This window comes from Mandrillus leucophaeus, unplaced genomic scaffold, assembly GCF_000951045.1.
Source record: "Mandrillus leucophaeus isolate KB7577 unplaced genomic scaffold, Mleu.le_1.0 Scaffold272, whole genome shotgun sequence".
NCBI lineage: Eukaryota > Metazoa > Chordata > Mammalia > Primates > Cercopithecidae > Mandrillus > Mandrillus leucophaeus.
In genome coordinates this window covers 617,911-630,990 of record NW_012102832.1, presented here as the reverse complement: position 1 = coordinate 630,990, position 13,080 = coordinate 617,911, and the positions used below count along the sequence as shown (strand labels likewise).

The 13,080-nt window shown below is 53.1% G+C and overlaps 1 protein-coding gene across 2 annotated transcripts in view; it reads left to right on the top strand.

The window, feature by feature from the left end:
• The window catches only part of SRCIN1 (SRC kinase signaling inhibitor 1), a 79,200-nt gene extending 68,493 nt beyond the window's left edge, over positions 1-10,707 (top strand). The window contains exon 18 of one of the 2 annotated variants that reach the window (XM_011984704.1): positions 7,302-10,707. In XM_011984704.1, coding sequence (XP_011840094.1) covers positions 7,302-7,436 — 135 coding nt within the window. In that variant the 3' untranslated portion in view covers positions 7,437-10,707. The remainder of the gene's footprint in view (positions 1-7,301) is intronic. The other variant, XM_011984703.1, reaches the window with a different exon arrangement.
• The last annotated feature ends 2,373 nt before the right edge of the window (positions 10,708-13,080 follow it).

Genomic DNA, 13,080 nt, shown 5'->3' with positions numbered 1-13,080 from the left:
ATCTCGGCTCACTGCAACCTCTGCTTCCTGGGTTCAAGCGATTCTCCTGTCCCAGTCTCCCGAGTAGCTGGGATTACAGGCACCCACCGCCACGCCCAGCTAAATTTTTGTATTTTTAGTAGAAATGGGGTTTCACTGTGTTGGCCAGGCTGGTCTCAAATTCCTGACCTCGTGATCCGCCCGCCTCAGCCTCCCAAACTGCTGGGATTGCAGGTGTGAGCCTCCGCGCCCGGCCTCCCTGTGGAAATTTTCAACAGTGAAGTATAGAGAACCAGGGGAAAACCATCGCTGTCTCATTACCAACATGCATGGTCTTCTAAGAGCTCCTCGTGACTTCTGTCACCTGTAACTGATTTCCCAAGACCTGGGAGTGGGGAGGGAACTTTGTAAAATGCTGATTTGATTGTCTCTGTGTGTGTCTCTCACACATACACACACACACACACCCCTTCCAGCTTAAAATCCCTGCCCCGGCCCCTGGTGGATGATAAAACCAAATCCTTCGTGTACGACCCAGGGCCCTTCACAGCAGCCTCAGCTCACCCTGCCCCTCCACCCCACACCCTCGGTGTGCTCCAGCCACGCGGGTCACTGGCGGGACATGCTTCACACCAGCTCAGCCTGTGGGCTTGGTCAAAGCCCTCTGTCCTCTCAGGCCCTTCTTTTGCCTGTACAATGGGGACAGAAGTATCCAGCCTGGTCCTGAGTTCACATAATGCCAGGTACAGGTGAGAGCTTAGAAAACCACACTGAGCTTTACGGCGGTGGGCGGGGGGAGGGAGAGGGGCAGCGCCCAAGGCCTTTCCCTCGTCCCGTGAGTCTAAGCTGTCTTTGACAATGTTGAGGTAGAGCAGACTAGAAGTGCCGGGATCAGGGACACAGAAATTGGGAGTAAGAAAGTTCTAAGATGGAGGTGCATTGCAGCAGTGCCTGACCCCACAGAGTAGTCAGAGGAAGTGACTGAGGAGAAGCCTGTGAATGTTGTGCTTAGGATCCCAGGGAGGAACAGGAGCCAGGTTCCCAGGCATGCAAGGATCAAGGGCTTGGTGTAGACCTGAAGCTATGGACACCCCCTCTTCTATTAGGGCTAAGAAATCTGCTGAACACCTGCTTATCTTCTCAGATGGCTCAAATGAAGAGGCTCTTTTTTTTTTTTTTTTTGAGATGGAGTCTCGCTCTGTTGCCCAGGCTGGAGTCCAGTGGCGTGATCTCGGCTCACAGCAACCCCCATCTCCCGGGTTCAAGTGATTCTCCTGCTTCAGCCTCCTGAGTAGCTGGGATTACCAGTGTGTGTCACCACGCCCGGCTAATTTTTGTGTTTTTGGTAGAGGTGGAGTTTCACCATGTTGGCCAGGCTGGTCTCGAACTCCTGACCTCAAGGGGTCCACCTCCCAAAGTGCTGGGATTACAGGCGTGAGCCACCACGCCCAGCCCCAAATGAAGAGACTTTAATGAAAGGACCACAGCAGAGGATTCAGGGAGAAAACAAGGGATGCCAAGGTACCCATGGACATCTCAGAGCAGGAAGCTGTGACTCCCTGGGGGAAGGGCAGTGGGGCAGGTGTTTAGCGAGTCCCAGAGGGCGGGAGTAGCAGAGCTGTGCTGTAGAGGGCACAGCTGCTGCCTATGACACAGCTCCCAGGAGGGAGAGAGAAGGGAAGGAACTCTACCCCCCAACACTTTGGGAGGCTAAGACAGGAGGATCACTCGAGGCCAGGAGTTTGAGACCAGCCTGGGCAACATACTGAGCCCCCCCATAATTGGTTCTGGGGCATGGAGAAGCAAGTGAAAGACAGATAGCATACCTGTTAGGTACCAAGTTTACAACTTTTATACGTTAAGGTAAATCTGTGTTGTCACGGCTGCATCCCCACAGCACCTAGAATAGTGCTTGGCATACGTAGGCACTCAGTAAATATTTGTTGAGTGAATGAGCGAATGAGTTTGCCACTGATCAGGCCCAATGCAGATGGAAACAGACAAAGCAAATCTGAAAGGTTAAAATGGCAATGGCTATAATGGTTACCATTTGTTGCATGTTTACTGAGAGTGTTGGGTGCTGGGTCTTACGCCCAGTTGGCATCATCTCGTGGTGTGCATCTGGTGCTGTGAGGTCTGTTATCCATTTGCAGGTGAGGACATGAGGGCCCAGAGAGATATGGAATTAAGGTCACACAGTTAAAAAGTGGCAGAGCTGGGACTTAAACCCAAGTCCACCTGCTACAAATTCTGTTGTCTTAGTACTGGATTCTGTTGCCCTGCCAGGGAGCATAACCTCATGGGTGTGAGCAAGCCTTGATGAGATCCCGCTTGTGACGAGAATTCTAGAAGGTGATACGTTAAAAAAAAAAAAAGGTTGAATAGAGCAATAAAGCAACGCTGGGCTTCACGTGTGTCAGTGAGAATGCTTTCAGCTGCAAGGAACAGGAACCCTGATTCAAAATGGCTTAAACAATAAAGAAAGGTACTCTGTAACCAAGAAGGCTGGAAGCAGGGAGATTCCAGGGTTGGTGAATTCAGCAGCTTGAGGATATCAGGACCCAAGTTTCTTTGCATTTGGTCCCGTTCTCATTTTTATTATTTTATTATTATTATTTTATTTTATTTTATTTTTTTGAGACAGAGTCTTACTCTGTCACCCAGGCTGCAGTGCAATGGCGCAACCTTGGCCCACTGCAACCTCTGCCTCCTGGATTCAAGCAATTCTCCTGCCTCAGCCTCCCAAGTAGCTGGGATTACAGGTGCCCACCACCATGCCTGGCTAATTTTTGTATTTTTAGTAGAGACAGGGTTTCACCATGTTGGTCAGGCTGTTCTCGAACTCCTGACCTTGTGATTTGCCCGCCTCAGCCTCCCAAAGTGCTGGGATTACAGGTGTGAGCCACCACACCTGGCCTATTTTATTATTATTATTATTATATATTTTTTCGAGACGGAGTCTCACTCTGTCACGCAGGCTGGAGTGCAGTAGCACGATTTCAGCTCACTGCAACCTCCGCCTCCTGGGTTCAAGCAGTTCTCCTGCCTCAGTCTCCCAAGTAGCTGGGATTACTGGTGCCTACCATTGCACCCGGCTAATTTTTGTATTTTTAGTAAAGATGGGGTTTCACCATGTTGGCCAGGCTGATCTTGAACTCCCGACCTTGTGATCCATGCGCCTCAGCTTCCCAAAGTGCTGGGATTACAGGCGTGAACCACCGTGCCTGGCCTTATTTTATTATTATTATTTTTGAGACAGTTACTCTGTCACGCAGGCTGGAGTGCAGTGACATGATCTCTGCTCACTGCAGCCTTGACCTCCCCAGGCTCAATTGAGCCCCCCGTCTTAGCCTTCCAAGTAGCTGGACGGCAGGTGGCACCACCACGCCTCACTAATTTTGTGTATTTTTGGTACAGATGGGGTTTCGTCACATTGCCCAGGCTGGTCTCAAACTCCTGACTGCAGGTGGTCCGCCCACCTAAGCTTCCCAAAGTGCTGGGATTATAGGCATGAGCCACCATGCCCAGCTTCACACAGCTGTTTTTATTTATTTATTTATTTATTTATTTATTTAAAAAATTTTTTTTGAGATAGAGTCGCCCAGGCTGTTGCCCAGGCTGGAGTGCAGTGGTGTGATCTCGACTCACTGCAACCTCCACCTCTGTGGTTCAAGCCATCCTCCTGCCTCAGCCTCCCAAGTAGCTGGGACTAAAGGCGTGTGCCACCATGCCTGGTTAATTTTCGTATTTTTTGGTAGAGTTGGGGTTTCACTGTGTTGGCCAGGCTGGTCTCAAACTCCTGACGTCAAGTGATCTACCCGCCTAGGCCTCCCAAAGTGCTGGGATTATAGGCCTGAGCCCGGCCTCACACAGCTGTTTTTAGAAGCCGGAGAATCTTTCCCAGAAGCCCCCAACAGACCACACCTCTTATCTCACTGCCCATTCCTAAATCAGTCACTGGCAAGGGGAAAGGAATTTCTCCAGTTGCCATAGATTTTGTCATGATCCCCACACGCCCCACTTTGGGCTGGGGAAAGCCCAGCTTCTCCTGATCCACGCAGGGCTTAGCAAGGAAGGAGGGCGTGGGGGTTAGGGAGGGTGGCCCTGGGAATGGCCCTGGAGGTGGAGCCAGCGAGGTCTGTAGAGTCAAGAGGTTCCACACTTGTCTTGACATCTGGGCGTCTGAGTGTGAAGGGCCTGGGGAGCATGGACCCAGCGAGAGCAGGCGGCCGGCTCTGATCCCCAGGCAAGAGGGAGGTGTGCAGGGTGCTGCCCTCTGGGACCAGCTCAGTGCTCCATGCCTCCCCCAGCTGAAAACTGGACATGTGTGAGGTTTCTGCCTTGCACAAAGGTGACAAAGTTCTGCTTCTCTGGACATAATTGGAACCAGCAGGGGAGGATGATGGGTGAAAGGAAATGGCAGGAATCTTCAGAGATAGCAGCTGTGTCACCTGAGAAGGGTTAGCGGCACAGGCTGGGGTCACCGGGCACAGCTGGATGTGCTCCCTCAACTTCAGGAGAGTGGATTGTGGACGGTGTGGCCAGAGTCTCCTGGGAGGGAAGATGGCCCGAGAGGATTTTAGAAAGCACATGCTTGCAGAAGTGGTCTCCATGAAGAAGCGGGACAGGGATGAGGCATCCCCGTAAACTGGTGAAGATGGATGTCTAAAGGTCTTGCACTGGCTGTTGTGGGGAGAAGAGGGACCTCGACTAGGTGAGGGCACGTCACCTGCCTGAATATAGGAGCCAGGTGGTGGTACCGGAAGACAAGTGTTCCAAAGACCAAAGCTTGAAATAGAACGAGGGTCTTGAAAAATGTTGAAGGGACAGGAGCAGAAAAAGCAGCTTTTACCTAGAAGATCAGTTCAGAGGGAAAAGGACAGCCGGGGAGAATCAGCACCTTGCCAGGGGACATAGTGAGGTGTGAAGCGATATCAGGGGAAACTGGACAGTGCTCCTCTCCCATCTGGCTTTGGGGGAAAGAACTTTAAATGGGAAAGGCTAGAGCAGAGGAGAGGCAGGACTGAGCGCAAGGTAAGTGACACAATGGTCAGAGAGCCTCTGGTTCCCTTTAGATGAATTTGTCTCCAGGCCCAGGTACTGGGGGCACAGAGAGGGCAGGGGCTATGCCTGACACATGCTGAGGACTGCGTGAGTCTGACGACCCTGTGGCTGGGCCCTCCCTGGACCCCCTAGAACTCCCTTGAGTAATGGATGAGCAGAGGAGAGGGGTTAGAAAACCCAAACAAGGCTGGGCGTGGTGGCTCATGCCTGTAGTCCCAACCCTTTGGGAGGCCGAGGTGGGCGGATCACCTAAGGTCGGGAGTTCGAAACCAGCCTGACCAACATGGAGAAACCTTATGTTACTAAAAATACAAAATTAGCCAGGCGTGGTGGCACATGCCTGTAATTTCAGCTACTCGGGAGGCTGAGGCAGGAGAATTACTTGAACCTGGGAGGCAGAAGTTGCTATGAGCCAAGATCGCGCCATTGCGCTCCCACCTGGGCAACAAGAGCAAAAATCTGTCTCCAAAAAAAAAAAAAAAAAAAAAAGCAAGGAAGAAAAGAAAAAGAAAGCTCAAATGGGGAACTTCCGCTTTAACTTAAATAAATAAATAAATAACAAAACCAAAAAAACAGGGCCTATTCTGTCACCCAGGCTGGAATGCAGTGGTGCAATCACAGCTCACTGCCACTTCCACCTCCTGGGCTCAGGCCATCCTCCCACCTCAGCCTCCACTGGCACACAACATCACACTCAGCTATTAAAATTTTATTTTTATTTTTAGTAGAGATGAGGTCTCGCCATGTTGCCCAGGCCGGTCTTGACTTCCTGGGCTCAAACAATCCTCCTGCCTCAGCCTCCTAAAGTGCTGGGATTACAGGTGTGAGCCACCACACCTGGCCCTGGTTTTGATTCTCATAAAAGGGAAATGTAGATGATAGACTACACTGTGGTGAGCAAAACCCAGGTGTATCGCAGAACCAACCATCTGTGCACCTGTAAAGGAGAAATGGTGATTGCAGCCAGCGTTGGTTCTTCACTATGAGCCAGGCAGGCTGCTGGAGACAGGGCTTGCTTTAGACTCTAGCTTCTCCAGTTTCTCCGCTGCAAGGCATCTGAGAAAATCCCCTAGCAGCAGGGTGATAGTACAGGGAAGTGAACGACCCTGCCCAGACCTAACCTCAGGGTGGTCTCTGGTGACTCGCCACAGCACCCTGTCTTATCTTTTGGATCTTTTTTAAATCTGGGTGATTCAGTTCTCACACTAGTAGCTAAGCAAGGCCAGGAGGGACAGTGATTACAATTACAGAGAGAAACCCGGGTCTGTGTAGCCTTAACCCAGTGGATCTCAAAGGTAAGTGTACAGCAGAGGCCCCTGGGGCGCCTGCTTAAAATGCACATGCATGAGCCCACACAAGAGATGGATTCTGGAGGGGAGCCCAGGAATCTGCATTCATGATGCATGCCACAAGGTGTCCCCTGGAAGTGATGAGGTAATGCATGTAGCTCTCAAACTGCACTTTGGAGACTGCAGCTCCAGAGGACAAGCCTCCAGGACCAGTGGAGACACCAAAGGTGGGACGAGGATGAGGGGTCAGTTCTGACCACTAGAACTGACCAGTGAGGGCAGGACAAGTCATGAGGAAGTAGCCTCCTGTTACCAACTGGGGCGACAAGCGCTTGCAGGGTGCGCAGTGGGGCTTCCTGCACTGAGCGGGAGCCTGGTGAGGTAGCACCTTCTTCCCAGATTTCCAGGTGGTGGTGGTGGAGGTGGGCGAGCTTAAAGTGTTTATTCCCCACCGGGAGGATAAGCCCCCTCCTCTGTTGCCACCAGGATGAGGCTGGAAGGGGCTCTGGCTGTATGACAGGCCAGTTGGAACTAGGAGTCTTTCCCCACCCTGCCCCCGCTCCCCCGCAGGGCATGTGCCCCTGTCCCAGCTAACGTTTCACTTCTTCTTCCTCCCCTCCCCTACCCTTCCCCATCCCCACCTCCCCGTCTGCCCGTCCTGGGCGCGGCCTCTCCTGTGCTTCTCTGGTCACTCTCTGCTTCTCTCTCTGCTCTCAGTAACTGTGGGCCTGCCCTCCTGCTCTGACCACCTAGGCCCTTTGTCCAACCTCGTGCCCCCTCCCCGCCTTTTCTGCCCCCGCCCCTCCCCATTCAAGGGACCTCTCTCTCCAGATGCCCCTCTGGCTTCTTCCTTTTGCAGTTAATTTCCTTGGATTTGTGGAGATTTTCCACTTTTAAAACTTCAGCTGGGGGCCAGCATGGAGGCGCTCCCTTCTGCTCTCTGACCCCTGACCCCTGTTTTTGTTCCAGGCCACTAAACCATCTAAAGAGATGAGCGGGTCGAATGAGACCTCGAGCCCAGTCTCAGAAAAGCCCTCGGCTTCCAGAACCTCTATCCCTGTATTGACTTCCTTTGGGGCAAGGAATTCTTCCATCTCCTTCTAGAAGCCCCTCACCCCGCTGCCCTGCCTGTACCCCTCCCTTACTCCTGTCATTTCTCCCCTCTCTTCCCTTCATCTCCACCCCACCCTACTCTCCAGACCCCCTGAGGGGTGCGCCCTGCAGAGGAGGGTGTGGCCCTCAGCTCCCTCTACCCATCCTCTGTTGGTGTTTTTGGTTTTTTTTTTAATGATTCACTTTTAATTATCTTTTTTTTTAAACAGTAAAACTAAAAACCAAACACACCACCTTCCTTGATCTGTTCTCAGCTGGCCTCTCACTGGCCGCACCTGTCACATCTCTCCCTCTTCTCTTTCACCACTCTTTCCCCTCAGTCCATCCTGAAGCTCCTGCACCCCCTTCCCGCCTTCCCCTCACTTCCCAAGAATACTCCAAACAAACTCTGAGCCACGGAGACTTGGAGCAGTGGGAGACCCCTCTCCCGTTTCTCGGTACTTTCCTGGAGGAACGCGGGGACATCGGACCAACCCATATACCAGGCCGGAGGGCGGGGTGCAGGGAGACTGACCTTGGAGACGCCCCACTCCCTATCCAAGCTCGGACAAGACTGCGACCTCCTCTGTGGCTGCTCTGCCTCCTCCCACTCACACCCCACTGGGCCTGGAGTAGAGACGGACAGGCTGGAGACTAGGCCGGAGCTTGAGAGGCCTCAGGGTGGGTGTGAGGCCATGGAGTCTGCGTCCCTGGGGAGGCGCTGGCCTCCTGGGCCTCGCCGTCCTGTGGGGAGTGGAGGACAGAGGCCCTTTGGTCTGCTGGCTGGGGAGGGTGGGTTGCACGGACAGCTGGACATCGGGGACACTGCCTTGGGAGAGGGCGGCCCGGACGGGTATTTGGTACTTTTAGTTTCCTGATTTAGCACTTTAAATGGCATTAACTTATTTAATGGGGGTGGGGTGGGCAAGAATGAGGGGCCTAGAAAACCAGGTTTTGTGGCCTGCAGTTGGGGGAAGGGTCTGGTTTGAGGGAAATGGGAGGGTCGAGAGGGGCTTGATGGGGAGCAGTGAAGACACCTGGGACCCCGAGATGGGGTGACTTGACCTTCAGTCATCCTCCTGGCGATTTGAGGGTTTTCCGGGAAAGGATGAGAAGTAGTTTTTCAATGGGGCTCTGGTGACCCTGGTGAGATGTCTGAAGGTCCCTGAGGCCTGACCGTCCAGCCAGCGCCCCTGGCCTGTGGATGCCCTGCCTGCCCTGCAGAGGCAGTTGGCAGTGCCACCTTGCTTTTGGCCGGGTCCTGGGGAGGCAGAGAGAGGCCAATTTTGGTTCTCACTCCTGGCCGCCCAGAGGGCACAGTGAGGAGCCAGTAGGGAGAGGATGGGAGAAGAGGAGGAGGAGGAGTGGGGTCCCCGGCAGCAGGCGTCCCACTTGGAGCACAAAATGAAGCAAGCACAGGGGAGGGGGACTCGAATCAGTCCCCCAAGCAAGCACAGAAAGGAGGAGCTGCGCAAGAGGCAGAGCCCCCCAACCCCTGGGGCCTGGCTGGGGAAAGGCTGCACTTGGGGAGAGCCAGGAGCTGTTGAAGGTTTGGGGGGAGGGGAAACTGGGGTTGTGTTTCTTCATTTCTTTTTTCGTTTTTGCCTTTGTTGGTTCATCCTTGTTTTCTAGCTTTGGATCATTTTTGTAACAAGGCGAGCAAGCCTTTTTGAAAAATAACAAAAGAGGAAAAAAAAATCCCTCCTGAAAAAAAAAAAAAACCCTGGAAAATAGAAAAAAAAAAAAAGGACCTCATAAATGATGCAATTACTTTTAATTGCAGGCAACTCTTTACATTTAAGTGAAGTGTCTTAACATTTTATATTGTTTTAAAAATATATTTACATATTATATATATAATATACGTAATATAAATATATATAAATATTTAAAAAAGAAAAAAAAAAGAAAACCACGGCACTCTCTCCCTGGCCACTGTTTTGGCGGGGGAGGGGGCTGGGGGCGGGCGCGTTGGCCTGGCTTCTGTGGTCCCAGTGAAACGGTCTGGTTTGATTTGGCTGTACAGAGACCCCCTGACTTGGGAGGGGAGGGGGGAGTGGTGCCCCCTCCTCCCTCCACTCCATTACTCTCTGCTTGCTACTTCGCTTGCCCCCAGCTCCCACCCTCAGCCCTGTGACTGGAATGTGTGCCCCACCGTCATTGTCCTGAGTTGAATGTCCCTTTGTGGGGGAGGTAGGGGGGACAGTGTCCATCCACGAAGGGGCAGAAGGAGGGAGCCATGTGCCCCGCCCCACCCGCTCGGGTGAAGTCCAGTGGGATTTGCATCTTTCTTTCCCTTTGGTTCCTGCACATTTATGGGCTGGGAGGCATCCGTGTGGAATCGCGTGCAGCCTGTGTGTGTGCTGGCGTGAGCCCATGCACCGTGTGCAGACGCATGGGGCCTGCACCCACAGGAATGGCCGAGCACGTGTGTGGCGGAAGGCGTGGGCACATAGGTGCATGTAACCTGTTTGGGCATTGGCACGTGCCTACCTGCATGTTAGCGTGAGAGGAGCTTTGTGTGTGAGAACATGTGTAATGTGTGTGCAGACATGCCTAGCGCCAGAGACTTGTGTGTGGGCCACGTACATGTGGACAGAGACACGTACATGGAGGTGCATGTGATCTGTGTCTGCGAGTGTGTGTGTGCACGTGTGTGTGCTGGTGCAGACCCAGGTGTGTGGGTGTGCCTCTGTGTGCGTGTGTTCATCATCCCTGCACCACTGGCTCCGGCTCCCTTCCCAAGCCACCGTCCCCGCTGGCCCTCTCACAGCCTGCAGCACGTCAGTGCCCCCAGCTGCATGCGCCTCGCTGCTCTGTCCATCAGTGTGTGCTTGACCAAGAGAAAACTAAGATGTCTCAGGGGACCCCTGTACCTGGTCCTCTCAGCCCCCGCCCACTGTGCTGTGTTACTCGCATGGGGGGTTTCTCTCCTGCCCCTTCCACAATATGCTGTTTCCCCAGGAGCCTCAGGCCTGAGGCTCTGAGTGGGGTCCCCAGGGGGTCCCCTGGGGTGAGCCCCAGCTCCACACCCTGCCCCGTCCACCCTGTAGGGCCCATGTTGGTGTAGCAGTGATGGCTTCTGTGGATATTCTGTGACCTCTGTCGGTGTAACTTGACAATTTCTAAATGGAAAAGGGTTGCTGTGTTTTCTCTGTCTCTCTTTTTTAATGTCCTTTTTTCTTCTTCCCACCTTCCTGCTCTCTTTCCTTTTCAGTTTTTCTAGCCAAGTGTTTGGGGCTTTAATAAAACTTGTTTCTTTTTCCTCTCCTGGATCTCCTTCCTATAGGCTGATGTCTCATTATTTCTCTGCTTCACCCTGGAGGATCTGGAAGGTGCTGAGATGGGTGGGGTGGCAGGTGGGGAATCCCTGGCAGCCATTGGTCTTCAGCTGGCAGAGCGTGAGGGGGAGGACAGAACAGGGCCCCTGGGATTAGCCAGGTGGGGTGGTGTACACACCTGTAATCCCAGCTACTCGGGTGGCTGAGGCATGAGAATCTCTTGAACCCAGGAGGTGGAGGTTGCAGTGAGCCAAGATCGCACCACTGCACTCCAACCTGGGTGAGAGAGCGAGACCCTGTCTCAAAAAACAAAAACAAAACAAACAAAAACAGCTCTTGGCTTGGCATTCCAGGAGGTGCCCTGCCTAACCCTCACAGCTGTCGATGAGGTAGCTACCAGCACTTCCTACTCGGGCGAGACAAAGCTCAGAGATGTTGGGCATCTTACCCAGAGTCATACAACTGGTAAGTTGTAGACAAACCAGTAAGTTTGAATCCAGCTCTGCCTGACACCAAAGCCCGTGGTTACCCCGAAAACCGAGGTCATCAGCCCTCCAGCAGTCCCTTGCATTGGGTCTCAGCCTCCTGCCCTTTGAGTGAGATGACCCTTGTTGGGGTCCACCCATCTTTTCTTTCTTTTTTTTTTTTTTTTTTGAGACAGAGTCTTGCTCTGTCACCCAGGCTGGAGTGCAGTGGCCGGATCTCAGCTCACTGCAAGCTCCGCCTCCCGGGTTCACACCATTCTCCTGCCTCAGCCTCCCAAGTAGCTGGGACTACAGGCGCCCGCCACCTCGCCCAGCTAGTTTTTTGTATTTTTTAGTAGAGACGGGGTTTCACCGTGTTAGCTAGGATGGTCTTGATCTCCTGACCTCGTGATCTGCCTGTCTCGGCCTCCCAAAATGCTGGGATTACAGGCTTGAGCCACCGTGCCTGGCCTTCTTTCTTTCTTTTCTTTTCTTTCTTTTTTTTTTTTTTTAGACAGGGTTTCCCTCTGTCACTCAGGCTGGAGTGCATGATTACAGCTCACTATAGCCTCAACTTCCCTGGGCTCAGGTAATCCTCCCACCTCAGCCTCCCAAGTAGCTGGAACTACAGGTGCCTGCCACCACACTTGGCTACATTTTTTGTATTTTTTGTAGAGACGAGATTTCGCCATGTTGCCCAGGCTGGTCTCGAACTCCTGAGCTCAAGTGATCTGCCCACCTTGGCCTTCCAAAGTGCTGGGATTACAGGCGTGAGCCACCGAGCCCGACCACACCCATCTTTTCTAGATGCTGCAGCTTTCAAACCTGTAAAGCAGTAACAATACAAAATACATTTGACACCTCTGTGCTTTAGGTATGTACACACATATGTGCAAACAGCCACAGCAAAGCAGCACCTGCTACACAGAGCACCACGGAGTGGGCCACGGGTCCTGATTGGGCTTTACAGGCTTTCCTGGAATTCTGAAGGCTGTGCCACTGTTCCAGCATGTTCTAAGAGTCCCCCAGGCTGCCCCTCTAGCTGTTCTGTGTGACTGAGGGCTGGCATGTTACTGAATCTCTTCTCCCTGCTCAGCTTCACTTCACTTCCATCCCTGAAGGTAATGACCGTGTCCTGCTGCCACAATCTTCCAGTTATTGCAGGGACCCCAGTTGCGCTTTCTTCTCCTAAAGACCTCTTTAGAGACAGAGGGCAGCAACCTGCCTTCTGTCTGCAAGGAATGCCCCTCCATGAGTCACCCACCCATCGAAGCCCAGCAACCCTTGAGACTCACAGAAAGCCAGTCCCCAGCCTGCCCGGAGCCCATCCCTATGTCCTTTTTAGAATGTCAGCAGATCTTGCCTTCTCTCTGCCATCCTATTCCCCAAAAACTGGGAGAGGAGCCAAAAACCCCCTCTCCCAGAATCACTGCACACATGACAGTTCAAGATCAAGTAACAAGTAGAACCATCCGCTGCACGCCTGGAAGGAGGCTGGCACTCATTCTCCCGCCAGATGCCTATCCAGGATGCACTCCTTGTGAGGCGCTGCTCATCCACTCCTTGGGGCTGGGGCTCTGTCTGGCAGGGGAGCCACCAGGACAGCCAGCAGACAGAACACAGACACCTGAGCTCAACCAAGGCAGGCGCTGGGAGCGCACAGGAAAGAGGCCCGCAACAGGTGTGGCAGGGAGTAGCAGGGTCGGTCACATTTGAGGGGAGACCTTATGGGTGAGGAGTGGGCTTTGGGGGTGCTGGTGTCTGAGGGTCCCAGGCACAAGGCCCTGGGTGGGACATAACCAGTGCGTTCTGGAAAATGAAGGAAATCCAAGAAGAGTGAAGAGGGGAAAGTGCAGCGTGGTGGGCAGAAGCCTCCTCATGTGAGGCCTTATGGGCTGCGGTAAGGAAGGT